We start from the raw sequence: 20,677 nt of genomic DNA, 5'->3' as shown, positions 1-20,677 counted from the left end.
AAATGTTCAGCAACTGAAATTATACGAAAAGACTGAATAATTGTACCAAACAATGACATGACGTGATCAAACAGCAACCAGTGAAGAGTAAGAGGCACACACTCTTTAATGCAGCACACATGTCAGCAGTGTACAAGCTTCTAAAACTGTCAGATAAAGGTGCAAAAATCAATACAAGCACCAAAAGCGAGAAACTGTTTAGTACTGCATCACATGTCTTCGATGAAAAGTGGAGGGGGTGATTGTTGCTGGTTACTATATGATGACTGAAATTGCGAAATGGCCTTAAACAATGAGTAAGTACTTGAGGTCAGCCGATAGTGGATTTTGCCAATACCGATAGCTAGGTTGGACCACAGTGGCCGATACTGATTAATTAACCAATAGTTTTAAAAATGGATACTGAACAAAAACTAAAATAGTGCTTTATTAAAAAAATAAAAACAGTACTAAACCATACTAGTAGTAGTAATAATAATAAAAGTAATAATAGTAGTAATAGTGAATGTTGAAATTACTATACTCTAATAGGGCCCTATAAAATCTGTTTTATTTTTTCCAAATAATTTTTTTTTTTTTTTTTTTGTATTCTGTTTTGTTTTTTTCTCCACTCCTTTTTAATAGTTAAATTAAAGTTTCTTAATCAAAAAGCAAGTCTTATTAATTAAAAATAGGGGTGGTAAGCGATTACAATTTTTTATCTAATGAATTACATGATGTGGTGATTAATTAATCTAATTAATCACACATAAAATTAGGAGAAATTTCTCTGAAAAGATCATTTAAAATCATTGTTGTATAAAGCATAAGGCATTACAAAAAGTAGGTTTAGCAAGAAATATTTAGTTTTATAAATATATTACATATACTCTTTTGGACCATGTGAGTAAATAATGACAGTCATTTTTTGGTTGCATAAATTTTAACTTTAATAATATATTTTCTTAATTTTATTATTATTACTATGAAAATATTAAATTATTTCTTTAATGAAATGATACTCTAAATAATAAAAATGCCAGTAAGTGGTGTTAATGTCTTAAAGGGTTAGTTCAGCCAAATATTAAAATGATGTCATTAATAACTTATCCTTATGTTGTTCCAAACCCGTAAGACCTCCGTTTATCTTCGAAACACAGTTTACGATGTTTTAGATTTAGTCAGAGAGCTCTCAGTCCCTCCATTGAAACTGTGTGAGAGGTCTACTGTCCATGTCCAGAAAGGTAAGAAAAACATCATCAAAGTAGTCCATGTGACATTAGAGGGTCAGTTAGAATTTTTTGAAGCATCGAAAATACATTTTGGTCCAAAAAAAGTGTCTGTTGTGAGAGAGTTCAAAACAAAGCAGTTTGTGATATCCGGTTCACGAACGAATCATTCGATGTAACCGGATCTTCTTGAATCAGTTCACCAAATCGAACTGAATCATTCGCCTCTCCAATACGCATTAATCCACAAATGACTTAAAATGTTAAACTTTTTTAATGTGGCTAACACTCCCTCTGAGTTAAAACAAACCAATATCCCGGAGTAATTCATGTACTCAAACAGTAAACTGACTGAACTGATGTGAAGAGAGAACTGAAGATGAACACAGAGCCAAGCCAGATAACGAACAAAAGACTGTCTCGTTCTCGAGTCAAGAATCGTTTCTGTCAAATGCATCCGATTCGAGAACCAAGGAGCTGATGATCCTGCACATGTGTGATTCAGTGTGAAGCAGACTGACACACAGAGCGTCTGAACCAATTATTTTAGTGATTCATTCTGAACTGATTCTGTGCTAGTGTTATGAGCGTGGGTAAACCGAAGGCTTGAATCAAGAGCAATCATCACCAATGATGCCATTACGTCAAGCGCAAAAGATTCGGTGAACCGTTTTCTTCAACCGGTTTACTGAATCGAACTGTCCGAAAAAAGTATTGGTGATCCGAAAACCGGTGCAACCTGCTTGGCTCGGTGTTCATCTTCGATTCTCTCTCGAAGGCATGAATGACTTCTCTGTTTCCCAAGACGATTAATCCAGGCATCCACACGGAGCGCCAAGTTGATCAGACCGTTGAGAGTAGGAGGTAACTCGAGGAGGTAGATCTCTTTATGAACACAGTCGGCCAGCCCATGCAGGAATTGATCCCACTGCGCCTCCTCGTTCCACTGGCATGCGGCCGTCAAGGTGCGGAACTGGATGGAATAGTCCGCCACTGACAAGTCCCCTTGTCGGGGGTCTGATAGCTGATAAACGGCTTCCTTGCAGGCCGCGGCCCGATCGAATACCCTCTTAATTTCCTCTGAGAGGGCGTGGAACAAGGCGCAACACGGATGATGGTTCTCCCACACCGCCATCCCCCATAAGTTGGCCCTGCCAGAAAGCAAAGTGAGAGCAAACGCGACCTTGGACTCTTCCACCGCGAAGGTGCGGGGTTGTAAGGCAAAGTGCATGGAACACTTGTTAATGTAAGTTCTGCAAAAGTCAGGCTAACCAGAATAACTCTCTGGCGCCGGAAGTTGTGGTTCAAGCCGGAATGGGTCATGGGAGACCTCCTGGGGGCGGGCGGTGCAGGCGGTGCGGTTGGCGCAGCGGGAGAGGTCAACTGATGGATTTGCTGGGTGAGGACACTTGTGCCACCAGCGCTTGGATCTCGCGTCCAGTGTTTACAATGATACTCTCCTGCTGCTGATCCATGCGGGTGACGCTGTGGTGGATGAAGTCGGAGAGTGAAGTGGTGCTCGCTGCTTTCATGTTGGGTCAGAGCGTTCTGTAGCGACTGGTGAAAGGAGTGGCAGGAAGCAAGTGTGCTTTAGTGGGTTTTTAGTAGAATCAATGACACAGTACATGAAGACAGGAACACAGGTGATACTTGGCCAGGGATACACAGTCCAAGAAGATGCTGGTGAGTGGAGGATCCGAAGTGCTGTGATGAGTTGGCAGCAGGAGAGGGTGACACAGGAACTGAGGGGAAGCGAGCCGAGAGGTAAGTGATGAATCCAACGGTGAGATGAGATGAGTGGACGGGGTTCCGGGAGACAAGACAATCCAATGAAGAAACAACACAAGGAGAGCAGAAAATGAGACGAGGAACTGAAACAATGCTCTGGCAAACACAAGACACTAGACAGGGCAATATATAGGGAGGAGTAATGAGTGACAGCTGCTGTTGATAAAAATAAGCGGAGACGCCACAAGAAACAATCAGTGCTGACTCGTAACACACAGACTTCACACAAAGACTACATTAACAAAGATTCAAGCGAATATAATGCAATTTAATGTAAAACTATGTGAATGGCTCTCTGTGGCAGGCAGGATTTTCTGTCCACTGCATTTAAATCCAGGTCTGAAGTTTCTCGCTCTGTTCAGCATGCAGCATCACGCGTCTAAACAAACAACATATGCTGTCAGTGATTTCAACCACTAGAGGCCTGTCTTGCACTGTATAATGAAAGCAGACCCTTCTCGGCCACTCCAGCAATGATTGCAATCCGTAAAACTATGAACATGAATTTTTGCCGATAACCAATTGTTCCGGCAATCAACTATCGGTGCCGATAATCAATTAATCGGCAAAGCCGATGCATCTGTTGACTTCTAATAAATACACTGCAGAATGTTGAGAAAGTGCTTTGCATGCATTCTGAAAGTGCTGCACGAACTTGTGGCGGATCTGCTTGTTAACCAGTCCAAAGTACAAAGAAAATCGTCAGTTCCTCAGTCACATTTTTATCATTTTTTTTTCAGCAAGGCTGCTTTTAAATGTACAGAAAAATATGTTCTTGATTCTAGAAGGGGGTCTGATGGATAAAAAATATTATTTTAATAACTTGTTAATTTTAAGTTAAATTGTGCTTTGTTGGTATAGTGTCTGCTAGAATGAAAAAAAATAATAAATGTTAAACATTTTTATATTGTTGTTTTGTAATATATATATTTTTTTCTTTGAAAAGTATTTTGGCTATTTACACTCGCTCAAGCAGCATTTTGAGCTCTGATAAGATGGCTGTAGAGAGCCCTCAGACCACCATTATTTTTTTAATTATTAAAATATCGAGTTATTGCCTACATAAAATATTTTAATATAAATAATGTATGAAAAAAAAAACATTAAAACAGAATCCAATGGCCTCCGCATTGGATTGTCCAAAATAGTGCTTCAGGGAGTGTACATTGGTTTTTGTTATGGCCCTTGGCCTATCTTTGCTTGTTCTTTTGCCCCTCCTCTATTTCCGACTCAATTGCTGTCACCTGAGAAAAATGGTGTTTAAATAGGAGCTTCGCTGCTTGACTGCTCTCTCTCTCTTCTTGCTCGGTTCCGGTGGCTAGAAGCTTGAACGCTGCTCAGTTGACCTGTTAAGGTCCATGCCTCGCTCGGGACGCCAGCATTCTTCACTGATGCACATTTGAGTTTATTTAAGTTTATTTCTTCTGTTACACTCAACACTTGCACTCATATACTTCATACATCCATGCATTTGCCCTACACTACTGCTATTGACATTCACACACCCCATATTTGGGTTTTGTTGTTTAAACTTGTGTTAGATACACAATAAATGTATCTTTTGTACTGTTTGTTTGGGGCATTCGTAACAAAGTGGGGGCTCGTTCATTTGGATTTGCACGTTTTGTTGTTAGTTATTTGATTTGGTTTAGTGCGCATTTTGATTTGATTTAGTAATTTGTTTATGAGCGCTTGTGGGGCAGGTGGCTAGGAAAAAATTGGCTAGGACACAAACTAAAATGAATAAACGTTATGATGGTCAGACTGAGCACAGATAGTTTCTCCCAGGTGACCAGGTTTTAGCTCTTTTGCCTAAAACTTCTCCATGGCAAGGGAAATTTGGGGACCATTATCTGTATTAAAGAAACTCTCTGACCAAAACTATTTAGTTTCTATTCCAGCTCGTAGGACAAATGCCCTGCTCTATCATGTTAATCTTTTGAAGCCTTATGTTTTGCGTGACTCGTTTGGGAGTGGGGGTGGAGTTAAAGTTGTCCAAAACTCATCCTATTTGTTTGGCTAGGTCATCTTCCTCAGTTGTAGGGGAGGTGGAGGATTTAGCAGAGCCTGATGAGGTTATAATGTCTGGTTGGCTGAAAAATAAGGAAGCTTTGTTAGGTAAGATATGCCTACCATATTCCACTGTTGAGTGGCAGAGTTGTTGTTTCCCGCGCAGGGGACCCAGGTTCGATTCCCATCAAAAGCAAAGCAGTGTATCTTGTTTAGGGGAAGTCGTGGCCTAATGGTTAGAGGGTTGGACTCCCAATCGAAGGGTTGTGGGCTCTAGTCTCGGGCCAGACGGAATTGTGGGTGGGGGGAGTGCATGAACAGCTCTCTCTCCACCTTCAATACCATGACTTAGGTGCCCTTGAGCAAGGCATCGAACCCCCAACTGCTCCCCGGGCGCCGCAGCATAAATGGCTGCCCACTGCTCCGGGTGTGTGCTCACAGTGTGTGTGTGTGTTCACTGCTCTGTGTCTGTGCATTTCGGATGGGTTAAATGCAGAGCACAAATTCTGAGTATGGGTCACTTCACTTTCACTTTCAAATTTTGTATCATGAGATACTGGTAGCTCGGGGGTACCCTAATGGGTCCCTGTCTTGTTAGGGGGGGGTGTTACGGCCCTTGGCCTGTCTTTGCTTGTTCTCTTGCCCCTCCTCTATTTCAGACTTAATTGCTGTCACCTGAGAAGACTGGTGTTTAAATGGGAGCTCAGCTGCTGGATTGCTCTAAAGTAGTGGACGAATGTAGGGAATGAAGTCATTCAATCAGAATTCAGACAGCACTACAAAATGGCTGACACCCGATATAGTGCACTATATAGTGGATAGGGACTCTACTCAGCTTTTATAACATCCAGGGAGCACTCCACCTCTGATGTGAGGAAGGAAACTACACCCATTAAAACCTTGTACGGTGCATGACACTGTTATATACCCTTCCCCTCATTAGACGACATAAAGGCCGTGTTGCAAGGTTATTTTTTTAACTAATTTGTGCAATTGTCTTGTTGGTAATAAACATTTAAACTGTTATCCATTGTATTTTATGTTGTTGTGTATCACAAAACGGAATATAGTACGAAAAAGTAGGTACGATCTTACAGCGGTCTCCTTTGCCCCACAATGCATTGCATCACGCCACATTGGGGAGAGAATTTACCAAAGCCCACCTTGAGAGCATTGAGAGTGACTAGAGAGACGATTAGTAGACGAGTATTCAGATAGCGCAGATTATAGATAAATAGATAATTACATAGATATAGATAGATAGACAGACTAGATATATAGATAGATTGACAGACAGATAGATAGAGAGATATCGACCAACAGTGACCCAAGCGCACTCACTTCCCCTACAGCGCAAGCTTTTCATCGCAGTTTCCATGGGACAGCACCGCCCACACAAGCACCTGCCAAACACAGCAACACACAAGCGGCTACGTTTGCAAAAAACATTTTCACTGGAGGAAGAGATAAATGTTTAGAAACGTCCATATAGCTAGTATCATGCCTTCTATTTCTAGATGACAAAGACAAAGTTTACCAAAGTTTTGGTTAGAGAGTTTGACTCCTCACCCTAGGGTTGTGGTTTCGAATCTTGGGCTGGCAATAACACGACTTAGGTGCCCTTGAGCAAGGCGTCGAACCCTCAACTGCTCCCTGAGTGCTGCATCATAAATGGCTGCCCACTGCTCCGTGTGTGTGTGTGTGCGTGTGTGTGTGTGTGTGTGTGTGTGTGTGTGTGCACACTGTGGATGAGTTAAATGCAGAGCACGAATTCAGAAGTATGGGTCACCATTGTCTCAATTTGCATCCTAACCAATTCACTGATGCCTTTCACTGTTCCCATAACAAGCTTGCAAGACAAGGATTACAGTTTCTTAATATGGCTTGTATCATTTCTCTCTTGTCCTTTTTGCATCTTAGACACAATTGTCACGCTGTCAGAATCTGTTTTCCTCTGTGTTCCCTAGTGAGCTCACTTATCCTTAGGCACTTCACCATAGGCACTTTAATTCCTCTAGTCTGGTTCTGTCTTCACAGTAATTGCACTCCAATTAAATCGCACAGGTGCTGACAATCCTTTGTCATTAGTCTCCCTATGTATAGCTGTCTTTCTCTGTCATCTGTATGGAGTCCTTACCCTATGTGTGAATTGTTCTCGTCTCCCGAGACTTCCCGTTACCTTCTCGCTTCCTCCGAGTTCCCATTTTATCCGGTTTCCTCTTTTGTTTTGGTTTTGTTTGTCTCTCATGACTGTTTATTTTATATTTAACCTTTTTGTTACAATAAACCATACTTGCATTTGGATCCTACCCTCTCCTTGTGTTTCTCCTAAACCCAACCGACACAGAAGGACTCCACCCACCAAGGATCCAGCAGGATGTCTACGACCATTTCCTCCCCAGCCAGCAAGCGGGAGAGAAATAGTTTTGAGGGCTCTCACCTATTGGTGTTCCGGGGGACCAGGGGAGGTCGCTCGGGAGCAAGCGGTCGAGAGGAGGTCCGGCAGCATTCTCCACTGTGGGCTCCCGTCGACGCGGGATTTGGTTGGGGGCCACCATTTCCCCAGTATGTCCCGAGAGGAGAAGTTAAACGCAGATCGGCCGAGCCAGCGCCGTGGTACCAGATGGCCGCCAGTCCAGCGCCGCTGCGCGGCATGGCCACCAACCCAGCGTCACAGCACAAGATGGCCGCCAACCCAGCACCGCTGCGCGGCATGGCCACCAACCCAGCGTCACAGCACAAGATGGCCGGCAGCTCAGAGCCACAGCACAAGATGGCCGCCAGCTCAGAGCCACAGCACAAGATGGCCACCAGTCCAGCGCCACAGTACAGGATGGCCGCCAGTCCAGTGCCACAGTACAAGATGGCCGCCAGTCCAGCGCCACAGTACAAGATTGCCGCCAGTTCAGCGCCACAGTACAAGATTGCCGCCAGTCCAGCGCCACAGCACAATATGGCCACCAGCCCAGTACCACAGCACAAGATGGCCACCAGTCCAGCGCCACAGTACAAGATGGCCGCCAGTCCAGCGCCACAGTTCAAGATGGCGGCCAGCCTAGCGCCACAGCACAAGATGGCCGCCAGCCTAGCGCCACAGCACAAGATGGCCGCCAGCCTAGCGCCACAGCACAAGATGGCCGCCAGCCTAGCGCCACAGCACAAGATGGTCGCCAGCTTAGAACCACAGCACAAGATGGCCGCCAGCCCCGCGCCACTGCACAAGATGGCCGACTCAATGACTGAGTCGCCAGTCAAGGGGCCACCAACTCGCCATCATGGAGGGCGGAGGAGGAGACAGGCGTCTGCCGTTCCTCAAAGCCCGGAGGACGTTCCCGAGCGGGCCGTTGTCGTCCAGGAGGATGCTCCAGAGCGGGCCGTTGTCGTCCAGGAGGACGTTCCCGAGGCGGTCCCCGATGCTGTTCCGGAAGCCGAGGTGGTGCCCGATGCTGTTCCGGAGGCCGAGGCGGTGCCCGATGCTGTTCCAGAGGTCGAGGCGGTCCCCGATGCTGTTACGGAAGCCAAGGCGGTGCCTGATGCTGTTCCAGAGGTCGAGGCGGTGCCCGATGCTGTTCTGGAGGCCGAGGCCATTCCCGAGGAGGTGCTCGATGCTGTTCCGGAGGCCGAGGCGGTGCCCGTTGCTGTTCCGGAGGCCGAGGCGGTGACCAAGGCGGTGCCCGAAGCAGAGACGTCTCACTTCTCCACAGGCAGTCCAAAGTCAAGTCAGGTGCCCATTGACTGTTCAGAGTTGAGTCAGTTCCCGGTTGACCCTCTAGAGTCGAGTCAGGTGTTCATGGACCCTCCAGAGCCAGGGTTAGTCACCGTCGACCTTCCAGAGTCAGGGTTAGTTACCGTTGACCCTCCAGAGACAGGGCTAGTTCCTGCTGACTATCCAGAGTCGAGTTATGTTCCAGTTGTTCATCCTGAATCAAGTCAGATTCCTATTGATCTTCCCGAGTCAAGTCAGGTGCCCGTTGACTTTCCCGGGTTGAGTCAGTTTCCGGTTGACCCTCCAGAGTCGAGTCAGGTGTTCATAGACCCTCCAGAGTCAGGGTTAGTCACCGTTGACCTTCCAGAGTCAGGGTTAGTTACCGTTGACCCTCCAGAGTCAGGGCTAGTTCCTGCTGACCATCCAGAGTCGAGTTATGTTCCAGTTGTTCATCCTGAATCAAGTCAGATTCCTATTGATCTTCCCGAGTCAAGTCAGGTGCCCGTTGACTTTCCCGGGTTGAGTCAGTTTCCGGTTGACCCTCCAGAGTCGAGTCAGGTGTTCATAGACCCTCCAGAGTCAGGGTTAGTCACCATCGACCTTCCAGAGTCAGGGTGAGTTACCGTTGACCCTCCAGAGTCAGGGCTAGTTCCTGTTGACCATCCAGAGTCGAGTCATGTTCCAGCTGTTCCTCCTGAATCAAGTCAGATTTCTATCGACCTTCCAGAGTCTAGTCAGGTTCCGGTTTACCCTCCAGAGTCGAGTCAGGTGTTCATGGACCCTCCAGAGTCAGGGTTAGTCACCGTCGACCTTCCAGAATCAGGGCTAGTTACCGTTGACCCTCTTGAATCAGGGCTAGTCACTGATGACCTTCCAGAGTCTGAACTAAGTACCATGGACTTTCCAGAGACAAGGCTAGTCACCGGTGATCTTCGAGGACTGAGTCAAGTCACCGGTGATCTTTGTCCTCCCATTGGGCCAACCACAAAGATGTAGTGGTCTTCCGCTCCACCCTGGGGCACTCCGGCCTCGTCCGCGAGGACGTGGTGGTCTTCCGTTCCACCCTGGGGGACTCCGGCCTTGACCGCGAGGACGTGGTGGTCTTCCGCTCCGCCCTGGGGGGTTTCTGCCTTGACCACATGGGTGTGATGGCCCTCTGTTACGACCGGGTGGGCATCACTTAATGTTCTCCATGTACCCATGTTTTTGTGTTTTTTTTTTCATTTGTTTTTCTATTTATCTCCTTCTTTGGACCTGGCCCTCTGTCCCTCCCCTTCATCCTCCACCGGTCTACCACCCTCCTGGACTCCTTGTTTTGTGTTACACTTTCCTGCCTCTGCCTTTCGATTCCATCTGGTTTTTCTGTCTCTGTTTTTTCCATTTTACCTGGTTGTCCTGTCATTGTCTTTCCATTCCACCTGGTTGTTTGTCTTTGTCTGTCCATTCTATCTGGTTCTCCTGTCCCTGTTTTCTGACCCTCTGTCCCTCCCCCTAGTCCGCCGCCGCTGCACCTCCCTCCTACCTCTTTTTCTGTTGGGTTTTCCGGGGTTTCAGGTGGAGCATCTGGGAGCTGCTCCGTAGGGGAGGGGGTAATGTCATGCTGTCAGTCTCTGTTTTCCAGGGTGTTCCCTAGTGAGCTCACTTCTCCATAGGCACTTCACCATAGGCACTTTAATTCCTCTAGTCTGGTTCTGTCTTCACAGTAATTGCACTCCAATTAAATCTCACAGGTGCTGACAATCCTTTGTCATTAGTCTCCCTATGTATAGCTGTCTTTCTCTGTCATCTGTATGGAGTCCTTACCCTATGTGTGAATTGTTCTCGTCTCCCGAGACTTCCCGTTACCTTCTCGCTTCCTCCGAGTTCCCGTTTCATCCAGTTTCCTCTTTTGTTTTGGTTTTGTTTGTCTCTCATGACTGTTTATTTTGTATTTAACCTTTTTGTTACAATAAACCATACTTGCATTTGGATCCTACCCTCTCCTTGTGTTTCTCCTAAACCCAACCGTCACAACAATGCCCTATAATGGAATGCAAAGTCACGTATACTCTCCTTAGACCTTTGTTTCCTCTCCAGAAATCTTCTTTAAGCTTCAGCTTCATAATCGCCATTTAAAAATAAGCATAGAAAGATTTCCTTTTATTATTTTGCACATCAAAGTAATAAAGAATAATTTCAGATTCGTCCCTGTTCAGGCACCAACTTTAACTGATTCTATAACTGATCTCTCAGACAAAAAAAAAAAAAAAAACAGCTATACGTATTTTTGAAGGAGGGATCAACTGTATTCACAATACCCAATTTTTATCAAAACTGTTTGCTGACTAAGTTCTTGTTTTTATGCAAACATAATACATGCAAAGCCCACACTGATCAATGACTCTATTTATTTTTTTAAGATTTCCATTTACACCATACATGAATAACAGCTGTTACTACACAGAGCTGTTGTTAACTGACAAGCTGCGTAAATCAATGTTCATTATCAGCGTGGAAGCTTCTGTCACCAAAACAAATTCCTTCTGTGTAAACACACCGGGTAATAAAAGTCTTTCTGATTCTAATTTTAATCAAGTGACTCTGTTCTGAATAAAGATTTTTATTGTTCCAAAATCTTAGCATGTTTTTTGAAGTTGCAAGCATTAAAGTAACTCATATTCATATTATTTTTATGTGGGTCCGGGGGTGATTTCTCATACAAAAACTCACTCAAGTTGAGTCAAGGCCCCAAACAATTATGCTTGGTTTATTCTAATCGGTGAGATCTTTCAAATGACATATTACACATGGCTATCTAAGCTGAATAACAGTTCTAAAACATTATAAAACACAGTACAAAGAACATAAATTTAGTAAATTATTTTATTTAAAAAGCTAAATTTTTAAGCTATTTGTTTGGTTTCAGTTTTTATTAAACAGAGAAAGGCAAACAGGAGTGTGGCTGCTCCTGTTGGTTTTATTGGGGTTCAAAATGAATGAGCTAAAACCAACAAACGTGAGAAATGGTGGGTGATGGGCAATGCTGTACCTGCAGGGTGCTGACCAACAGCTGGTACCACTCCAGACAGTGTCTCAGGATGCCGGTCTTCTCCACGGCGAGGCAGTGTTTGACGGCGTCCTCGAGCCGGCCCTCTGCGCTGTAGAGCTGCACCAGCTTCTGGTTGATGTAGGTGTCGGTGGGCCGCAGTTTCAGCTCCGCCTGCAGCAGCTCGTACAGCTGGTTAGAGCCACTCTGAGCACTCAGAAGCTTCTCCTGTGGCAGAGAGGACTTGTGAGACAATGCACAGCAGACATGTGCAGCTCTTTAGCTCACACTCACCCTCAGATTGAAAACGGCCGGGTGTCCTGGCAGAAGCCTGGCCGCTTTCTCCACCCAGAACTCAGCTCGACTGTCATGCTGGGGTTTACTGCACAGTAGCTCAGCCACCTTCAGAACCAGATCGTGCTGAGCCGGATTCAGATCCACCGAGCGCTGAGAGTCAAACAAACATCATTACAGGAAGAACACACGTCTCAATGCCACACACACACACACACACACACACACACACGTGATCAGTAGAGCTACAGATCAGGAGTCAGGACGGTCAACGTCATCAGAAAACACTAGTTCACAACCATTTCAATTGTGCTAAACCTTCATTGTGCTGGAATATCTGTTGTTTAACATTTATATTCAGGATAAAGACATTACAGTAAGAGACTGACGGTGATCAGAGTGTTCCTGAAGAACATTACTGTGATTTTATTCATTATTATTATCACAAGATTTAAACTATTCACTATATAGCCCACAGTGATTAACACATTTATTAAAACACATTTATGTAAGGTTTGTGTCACTGCATCTCTTAACTAACAGTGTTGGTAAGGACCAGACTTATTGATTAGCTTTCTGTATTGGTTATTGACTGGTCTAATAGTTAAGCACTGTGTGTTCAAGGCACTCAGTTTTCAGGACACTGGGCAGAATGTGGAAGTGTGCTTTTGTCAGTAAGATTTAAATAAAGAAAATATTATTTTACTCTGATTAATCAAATAATGGTTAGTAGCAGTCCTGATCATGTGTGAGAGTCTAACCTTGTAGCATCCCACAGCTTTGTCTGTTTCTCCGTCACGCTCAAACAGCTGACCGAGGAACTTGTGTGCTTTAGGATCCTTGGGCTGGACGGTCAGATACTCGGAGACATGTCTGCCATTGACGTGTGTGTGAGAGAGAGAAACATCAGCTCATCCGAGAGGAAACAGACATCAGACAGAGAAGAAGAGCACAGAAACCAGCCTACCTTTTAGCCAGCTCATACTCCTTAGCCTCGAAGTAGAGCTTAGCAAACAGAAATCCTTTGAGTGGCCTCTGCAGAACAACAGATCACAGAATCACAAATTCAGGGTCAGGACAAAATACAACTGCAAACCCTAATGACAACAAAAACACACCACACAGAGAGATGGAAAACTATGCCACGCTCATAAATGCTGTTTGGTTTGGTGAACTGCTGTCTTTTTTTGATGTGTGTTTATGTGTGATGAGGATGATGATGATGGTGATGGTCACAGGGACGTGTGTGCAATCTGAGGGGCAGTAGCAGCTCTGGGGTGCATTTCCCATGCAAAAAACATAATTTACTGATTAACCACCATAGTACAATACATTGCTGTTAAAACAAACTAGTTAGTTTGGATGTTTCCCAAACATGGTTGCATCGCCGTCGTTTGAACTACATTAGTTCAACCATTTATAGTCATTGTTAATGACATCACAAGTATGTGGGGTAGGAATAACTTCTGTTATTTAATCAAGTAGACATCTCTAAGATGCTGCTGTATTGAATATGGCACCTGATGACTAATTTTAAAAAAATTGTTCCCTGTCATTTTGCTTTATTTGTTGTTTGATTCATCTTGGGTTTCCTCTTACTTCATACTCCATGGTTCCATTAGGTCAGGGGTTCCCAACCAAATTCCTGGAGACCCCCCCCCCCCCAAGACTGGGGGTGTTTCTCAATTTCCCTATGTTTCCTCGATCCTCCGCCCTCCATCCTATGACCTGGAAACCGATCAAGCGCAGCCATCTTGAAGGACATCTCAATTCTCTAATTGCACTGTGAAGAGGTGAGGATTGAGGAGTGAGGAGGCTTAAGGAGTCATGAATGAGGATACACTGGTGTTTCCTTTGCATAAGAGTTTTTCATTGAAAAACCTGAAGCATGAGACTTCCGCTTCCGCCCGGATGGAGTGAGTAGCAGAGAAAGGGAGCTCCTCGAATAAATAAGTGATAATTGCTCAATAGACTAGCCAGTCATGTAAAACTTTAGCATTTTTGTTAAGGAGTCTTTGCTGCGTATATTTTAACATGAAACCGAGCTCGTGCAAAAAAGTTACCTCGACGATTCAGCGTAATACGAAGACGGAAAGCGGCGAAAGAAAAATGGACGAACATGTACAAGACGATGACTCTCCTATCTCACTGAGAGCACTTAGAACGGAACTGCATACACACAGAGAAGCTGTGATTAAGGACATTAAGTCACAAATTGAAAACCTTCATCTGGAAGTGCAAGAAAATCGAGAAGAGATGAAAGAAGACATGCATGCGCTGCGAGAGGAAATCTTTCCTGAGCTGGCCGCCTTACACAAAGCGCAGGCCGAATCGGCGAGTGAGTGCACAGAGATGGGGAAAGCGCTGAGTGACACAATGGACAGGGTGGCAGCACTAGAACAGTCCCACGAAGTTATGTGTTTAAGAAAATGCACGAAAAATGTATGGATTTGGAGAATCGGAGTCGGAGACAGAATCTGCGTTTCGTTGGGGTTCCAGAAGGAGTGGAGGCGGGAAACCGATTCGTTTCATTAAAGACTTGCTGTTGGAGTTATTCGGAGCTGATGACTTGGGGGATTCCAGTATGATTGTAGACCGTGCGCACAGGACTCTCGCACCAAAACCGAAGCCGGGAGAGAGGTCCCGAGCAATAATTGCTCATTTTCACTATTATTCTGACAAGGAAAAAATTCTGAAATTGTCGAGAAATAAAGGCCGTCTTTACTACAAGGGATCACCGGTACACATCTTCCCCGATGTAAGTCCAGAGGTTGGCAAACTGCGCGCCGCTTTCAATCCAGTGAAGGCCAAGCTGCGAGCCGCCGGGATAAACTACAGTTTGTTCTATCCAGCCAAACTGGCAATCACCGTGGACGGAATCAGGTACACGTTCGAACTCCCTAGAGAAGCCGAGAAATTCATCGAGAAGAAAATTCAAGCCTGATAGCCGAACTGTAAGTTACTATTTGATAGGCTGATGTGCCGCATCTGTTATCATTTACAGCACGTAAGCAAAGACTCTTATCATTTAAACACATCTCTGAACTCTTACAGTGGCTAAGTATATATCGACCAAGTTCACCAGGAAAAGAACTGTAACTTAACCACTGACTATGTTAAAGTGAAATAAACACAAGAGTGTAAATAGGTATATGGAGCTTTTTTTTCTTTATTGTTTCTAGAAAGGAGCTAAGTGGTAAGTCAGATTGATTGCTAACCTTTTTGTTGGAATGATGGGTAAAAAGGAATTTCTAAACTTGCTCTATTTTTTTTTTTTGTATAACTCTCAATCAGAGAAAAGTGAATGGAGCTATTGTTCAAACTGTTCATGTTGTTCGAAGTTAAGGAAAGAGAATTGGCACTTTTTTTTCTTTTTTCTTTCTCCTCTCCCATTTCCACCCTTCTCTACAAAAACCACACTTTACAGTTTCAAGTTTACCTTTCAAGTTTCTTAGCCTGAAATGAAAGTAAATGCTGCTAGGAAAATTCAGTTCAGTTTGTTTCATGGAATTGTAAGGGGCTTAATTGGGCTATTAAACGGGGTAATGTATTATCTCATCTTGGAAGACTGGGGGCTGATATCGTGTTTTTACAGGAAACGCATGTAAGGAACCAAGACCATGGCCGATTAAGAGGAAAGTGGGTGGGACAAATCTTTCATTCAAATTTTAGTTTTAAGTCTAGAGGTACAGCAATACTCATAAAGAAAAATGAACAATTTACTGCAACAAAAGTTATTTCTGACTCCAATGGGCGTTATGTTATAGTAGCAGGAAAACTCTATAACACATTAATATTGTTAGTTAATATATATGCCCCTAATATAGATGATGAACAATTTATATCATCCGTTTTAAACATTTTGCCCAACCTAGATACTCATCAACTGATAATGGGGGGTGACTTTAACTTTGTATTAGACCCATTCTTGGACAGATCTTCAAGTAGAACGATACCCCTTGCTAAATCAGCCAAACTGTTACAAACGTTTTTGAAAAACTTTAAAATTATAGATCCAAACCAACGAAAATATTCTTTTTTCTCACCCGTCCATCACTCCTATTCTAGGATAGATTTTTTTTTATCGATTATAAACTTTTGTCAGCGATTTTACATTGTGATTATGAAGCAATGGCATTATCTGACCATAGCCCCCTAAGTCTTCAGATATTATTTGAAACCAAATATGATGCTATTAAATGGAGGTTTAATAATAATTTATTGGCTGATAAGGTATTTGTAGAACAAACCAAAGCTCAAATTGGATTGTATTTAGAGACAAACTGTATGACTGATGTTTCTAAATCCACAATTTGGGAGGCATTTAAAGCGTATATGCGCGGACAAATTATCTCTCATAGTATCTCGATCAAGAAACAGCATAAAGAACAAAAAAATAAATTAATGGTGTCACGGGAGGAGCACAAGACAGACACAGTGGGCGTGGCGTCAGGCCTCGGAGAGGCTTTTATTAACAGAAATCATAAAATAAAGGGAATAAAAGTGACCAAAGGGGGAAAGTGTCCAAAATAACAGGGGATCTGGTGTCCTCATCGTGCTGCGGGGTTTGTGTAGGTCGGGCAGTGTTCATCGAGGAAGGGTCCAGGTAAGGGGCGGAGTCCGGCGGCCGCACGCGCTCCCCTCCTTGGTCCGGGGCGCGAGGGGCGGCGGCTTCCTCTAGCGGCTGCATCTCTCTCGTCGGCCGCGGCGCTGGTAGGGGATGAACGGCCCGGCATCCTGGCCCGTCGGCCGTGTATACGGGTGCGGTTCTCCTCCGGATCGCGGGTCCGGCTGCTCACGTCCCTCAACGCACCCTTCCTGGACCCACGAGGACACCAGCGTGCATGCACGGGGAAGAGACCCGTCTCCTGAGGAGAGGCGCGTCGGGCTTTTAAACAGCGGCGGTAATGAGTCTCCACTTCCTTCAGGTGTGCCTCATCACACGCCGCCAGCCCTGACTTGTCCAGCCCCTCTCCTCTCACACACCCACTCCAGTCGGGAGCCTGGTGAAGGGCGGCGATTTAGGACGGGTGCCGGTGACAATCAGGGAGGAGGCAGCTGACTCGTCACATTCCCCCTCCCAAGCGACATCCCCGTCCCCAGGGTGCCACCCACACGGGAGTGCTACCATCCTCAACCAGACTCCAAACGGTCGGAGTGGGCAGGGATTCCTCTCCGGGTGGTCCTCCCTCTCGCAGCGCGCCAGAACAGGGACAGAGAAACCGGGTTTTAGTGACAGCCTCAACCAACCACAGGGCAAAATGACGATAACAGAAGTTACTTACCCTTTTGTGGCTGGGAGGCTGTCCCCGGTTTTCCTCCGTCCCAGTCCGGGTTCTCACGAACATTTGCAAGCGAGAGGGAGTGACGTCACCAGATGTTTCCCAACTGCGCTGTCTAGGCTCCGTCTTGCCCGCATTCTCCACCAGTGTCACGGGAGGAGCACAAGACAGACACAGTGGGCGTGGCGTCAGGCCTCGGAGAGGCTTTTATTAACAAAAATCATAAAACAAAGGGGATAAAAGTGGCCAAAGGGGGAAAGTGTCCAAAATAACAGGGGATCTGGTGTTCTCATCGTGCTGCGGGGTTTGTGTAGGTCGGGCAGTGTTCATCGAGGAAGGGTCCAGGTAAGGGGCGGAGTCCGGCGGCCGCATGCGCTCCCCTCCTTGGTCCGGGGCGCGAGGGGCGGCGGCTTCCTCTAGCGGCCGCATCTCTCTCGTCGGCCGCGGTGCTGGTAGGGGATGAACGGCCCGGCATCCTGGCCCGTTGGCCGTGTATACGGGTGCGGTTCTCCTCCGGATCGCGGGTCCGGCTGCTCACGTCTCTTGTGGCGCGGGAGTCCCTCAACGCACCCTTCCTGGACCCACGAGGACACCAGCGTGCATGCACGGGGAAGAGACCGGTCTCCCGAGGAGAGGCGCGTTGGGCTTTTAAACAGCGGCGGTAATGAGGCTCCACTTCCTTCAGGTGTGCCCCATCACACGCCGCCAGCCCTGACTCGTCCAGCGCCCCTCCTCTCACACACCCACTCCAGTCGGGAGCCTGGTGAAGGGCGGCGATTTAGGACGGGGTGCCGGTGACAATCAGGGAGGAGGCAGCTGACTCGTCACAATGGACAGAATACTAGAAATAGATCGCGAGTATGCAAATTCCCCCTCACCAGAATTGTATAAGAAGAGGCTCTCTCTCCAGTCAGAATTTCAGTTACTTTCCACCTCAGAGACTACTAATCGGTTGAGGCGGGCAAAAGCCACATATTATGAGCATGGAGAGAGAGCAGGTAAACTCCTGGCTCGGCAAATTAAAGAAACAACAGCATCAAGACTGATAACGGAAATTAGGAAAGATACAGGACAAAGTACATTTGACCCACAGGAAATAAATAATATTTTTAAGAGATTTTATGTCAAATTGTACTCCTCAGAATCTATTAATTACCCAGCATGTATAGAGCAATTTTTTGAACCATATGACATTCCATCTTTAAGTATGGAAGACAGAGATATCTTGGAACAACGGCTAACTATTAATGAAATAAAACAAGCAATATCCAATATGCAAAGTTCAAAGGCCCCAGGTCCGGACGGTTTCACAACCGAGTTTTATAAATCTTTTAGTGACCAAATCTCTCCGTTACTTTTAGAGGTCTTTAATGAATCACTTGAAAAAGGCTGTTTACCACCAACATTTTATCAGGCAAATATTTCTTTAATACACAAGGTAGATAAAGACCCTTTAGACCCTGGTTCATATAGACCTATCAGTCTTCTTGATGTTGACAATAAAATACTGGCCAAGGTTTTGGCCACTCGTCTTGAAAAAGCTCTTCCAACTGTGATCTCCACAGATCAAACAGGATTCATCAGAAATCGTCTTTTATTTTTTAATATTAGAAGATTATTAAATATTATATACACACCTAGTTCCAATCCCTCCCAACCCGAGGTACTTATTTCTATGGATGCAGAAAAAGCGTTCGATAGGGTTGAGTGGGATTACCTCTTCGCCACTCTGGAAAAATTTGGGTTTGGTTCTAATTTTATTTCATTTATTAAATTGTTAAATGCCCACCCCCAAGCTTCTATACAAACAAACAATAATAACTCTAGTTATTTTCAATTAAATCACTCTACAAGACAGGGATGTCCTCTTTCACCCCTGCTATTTGCTTTAGCAATAGAACACTTAGCAATTTCTTTACGTGCATCTACAACCTACAGTGGAATAATGAGAGGGGCAAAAGAACACAAAGTTTCATTATATGCTGACGACTTGTTAGTTTACATCTCCAACCCCTTACAATCAGTGCCAACCATTATGTCAATCTTAGATACATTTGGGAAAATCTCAGGATATAAGATTAATTTTTCAAAAAGTGTCATGTTTCCGATCAACCCTAATGACCAACTTGATGCAATTTCCTCCTTTCCTTTTCAAATAGTGAACTCATTTAAATACCTAGGAATTACCATAACTAAATGCTTTTCTATGCTTTATAAAGAAAATATTCTGAAGTTGTATGAGTACACACAACAGATTTTTAAGAAATGGTCTAAACTTTTTTATTTCTTTAGCAGGTCGTATTAATATGGTGAAAATGAGTATTTTGCCCAAATATTTATTTGTTTTTCAGTGTATCCCAGTTTACATTACTAAATCATTTTTTAGAAATTTGGATAGAATAATCACCCAATTTATTTGGAATAACAAAACCCCCAGACTCAAGAAGATATATTTACAGAGGATCAAACTGAAAGGAGGGATGGGTCTGCCACATTTCCAATTGTATTATTGGGCATGTAATATAAGAGCACTCTCATTTGGCTTACAGGAGGGGTCAACAGAGTGGTGTGATATGGAAAATAAATCATGCTCACCTTCCTCTTGGCCAGCTTTAATTTATTCAGCTTTGTCTGCCTCCACTCTAACTCGACTAAATAATCCGGTGGTTTCCAACTCTCTCAAAATTTGGAACCAGATAAGAAAACACTTTAAATGGCCGATGTGCTCTATTTTAAGTCCTTTAACGGCTAATCATTCATTCAAATCATTAATTTCCCCCTTCCCAAATTGATTCAATATTTCAGACCTGGTTCAAAATTTGTTTATTAATAAATGCTTTCCAACATTTCAACAGTTACAACAGATATTCCATCTACCTAATTCACATTTTTTTAAAATATCTACAAGCTCGCAGTTTTGTTCAAAAGAATTTCTCATCATTTCCTAATGAGCCATTAGCCTCTCAGATGGACTCACTGTTTTTACAGGATCCATTTGTTAAAGGAGGAATATCCATCATATATAATAAATTGTCACAGTTGGAATGCCATGTTTCATTAGAGCATTTAAGAACAGCATGGCAAGATGATCTTGGAATAGACATTGCAGACTGGCAATGGGAAGAAGCACAGGAACGGGTTCACTCTTCTTCTTTGTGCATTAGACATGGTTTGATACAATTCAAGATCTTACATAGACTTCACCTGTCTAAACTAAAGCTTTCAAAGATGTTTTCTTCGGTGGACCCAATATGTGACCGATGCAGTCAAACACCAGCTTCACTAGGACATATGTTCTGGAATTGTTTTTCAGTTTTTCAATTACTATCAAAGGTACTGGAAAAACCACTAAATCCAGACCCAA

At 44.5% G+C, this 20,677-nt stretch overlaps 1 protein-coding gene across 3 annotated transcripts in view; it reads right to left on the bottom strand.

Moving 5' to 3' along the window:
• The window catches only part of LOC113109138 (E3 SUMO-protein ligase RanBP2-like), a 145,084-nt gene that overhangs the window by 109,666 nt on the left and 14,741 nt on the right, over window positions 1-20,677 (bottom strand). For all 3 annotated transcript variants that reach the window (XM_026272712.1, XM_026272713.1, XM_026272714.1), the window contains exons 2-5: window positions 12,999-13,066; window positions 12,793-12,904; window positions 12,032-12,184; window positions 11,741-11,965 (exon numbers count right to left, since the gene is read on the bottom strand). In XM_026272712.1, coding sequence (XP_026128497.1) covers window positions 11,741-11,965; window positions 12,032-12,184; window positions 12,793-12,904; window positions 12,999-13,066 — 558 coding nt within the window. The remainder of the gene's footprint in view (window positions 1-11,740; window positions 11,966-12,031; window positions 12,185-12,792; window positions 12,905-12,998; window positions 13,067-20,677) is intronic.

Source organism: Carassius auratus, chromosome 9 (genome assembly GCF_003368295.1).
Source record: "Carassius auratus strain Wakin chromosome 9, ASM336829v1, whole genome shotgun sequence".
Classification (NCBI taxonomy): Eukaryota; Metazoa; Chordata; class Actinopteri; order Cypriniformes; family Cyprinidae; genus Carassius; species Carassius auratus.
This window is presented reverse-complemented; position numbering and strand designations above follow the sequence as displayed.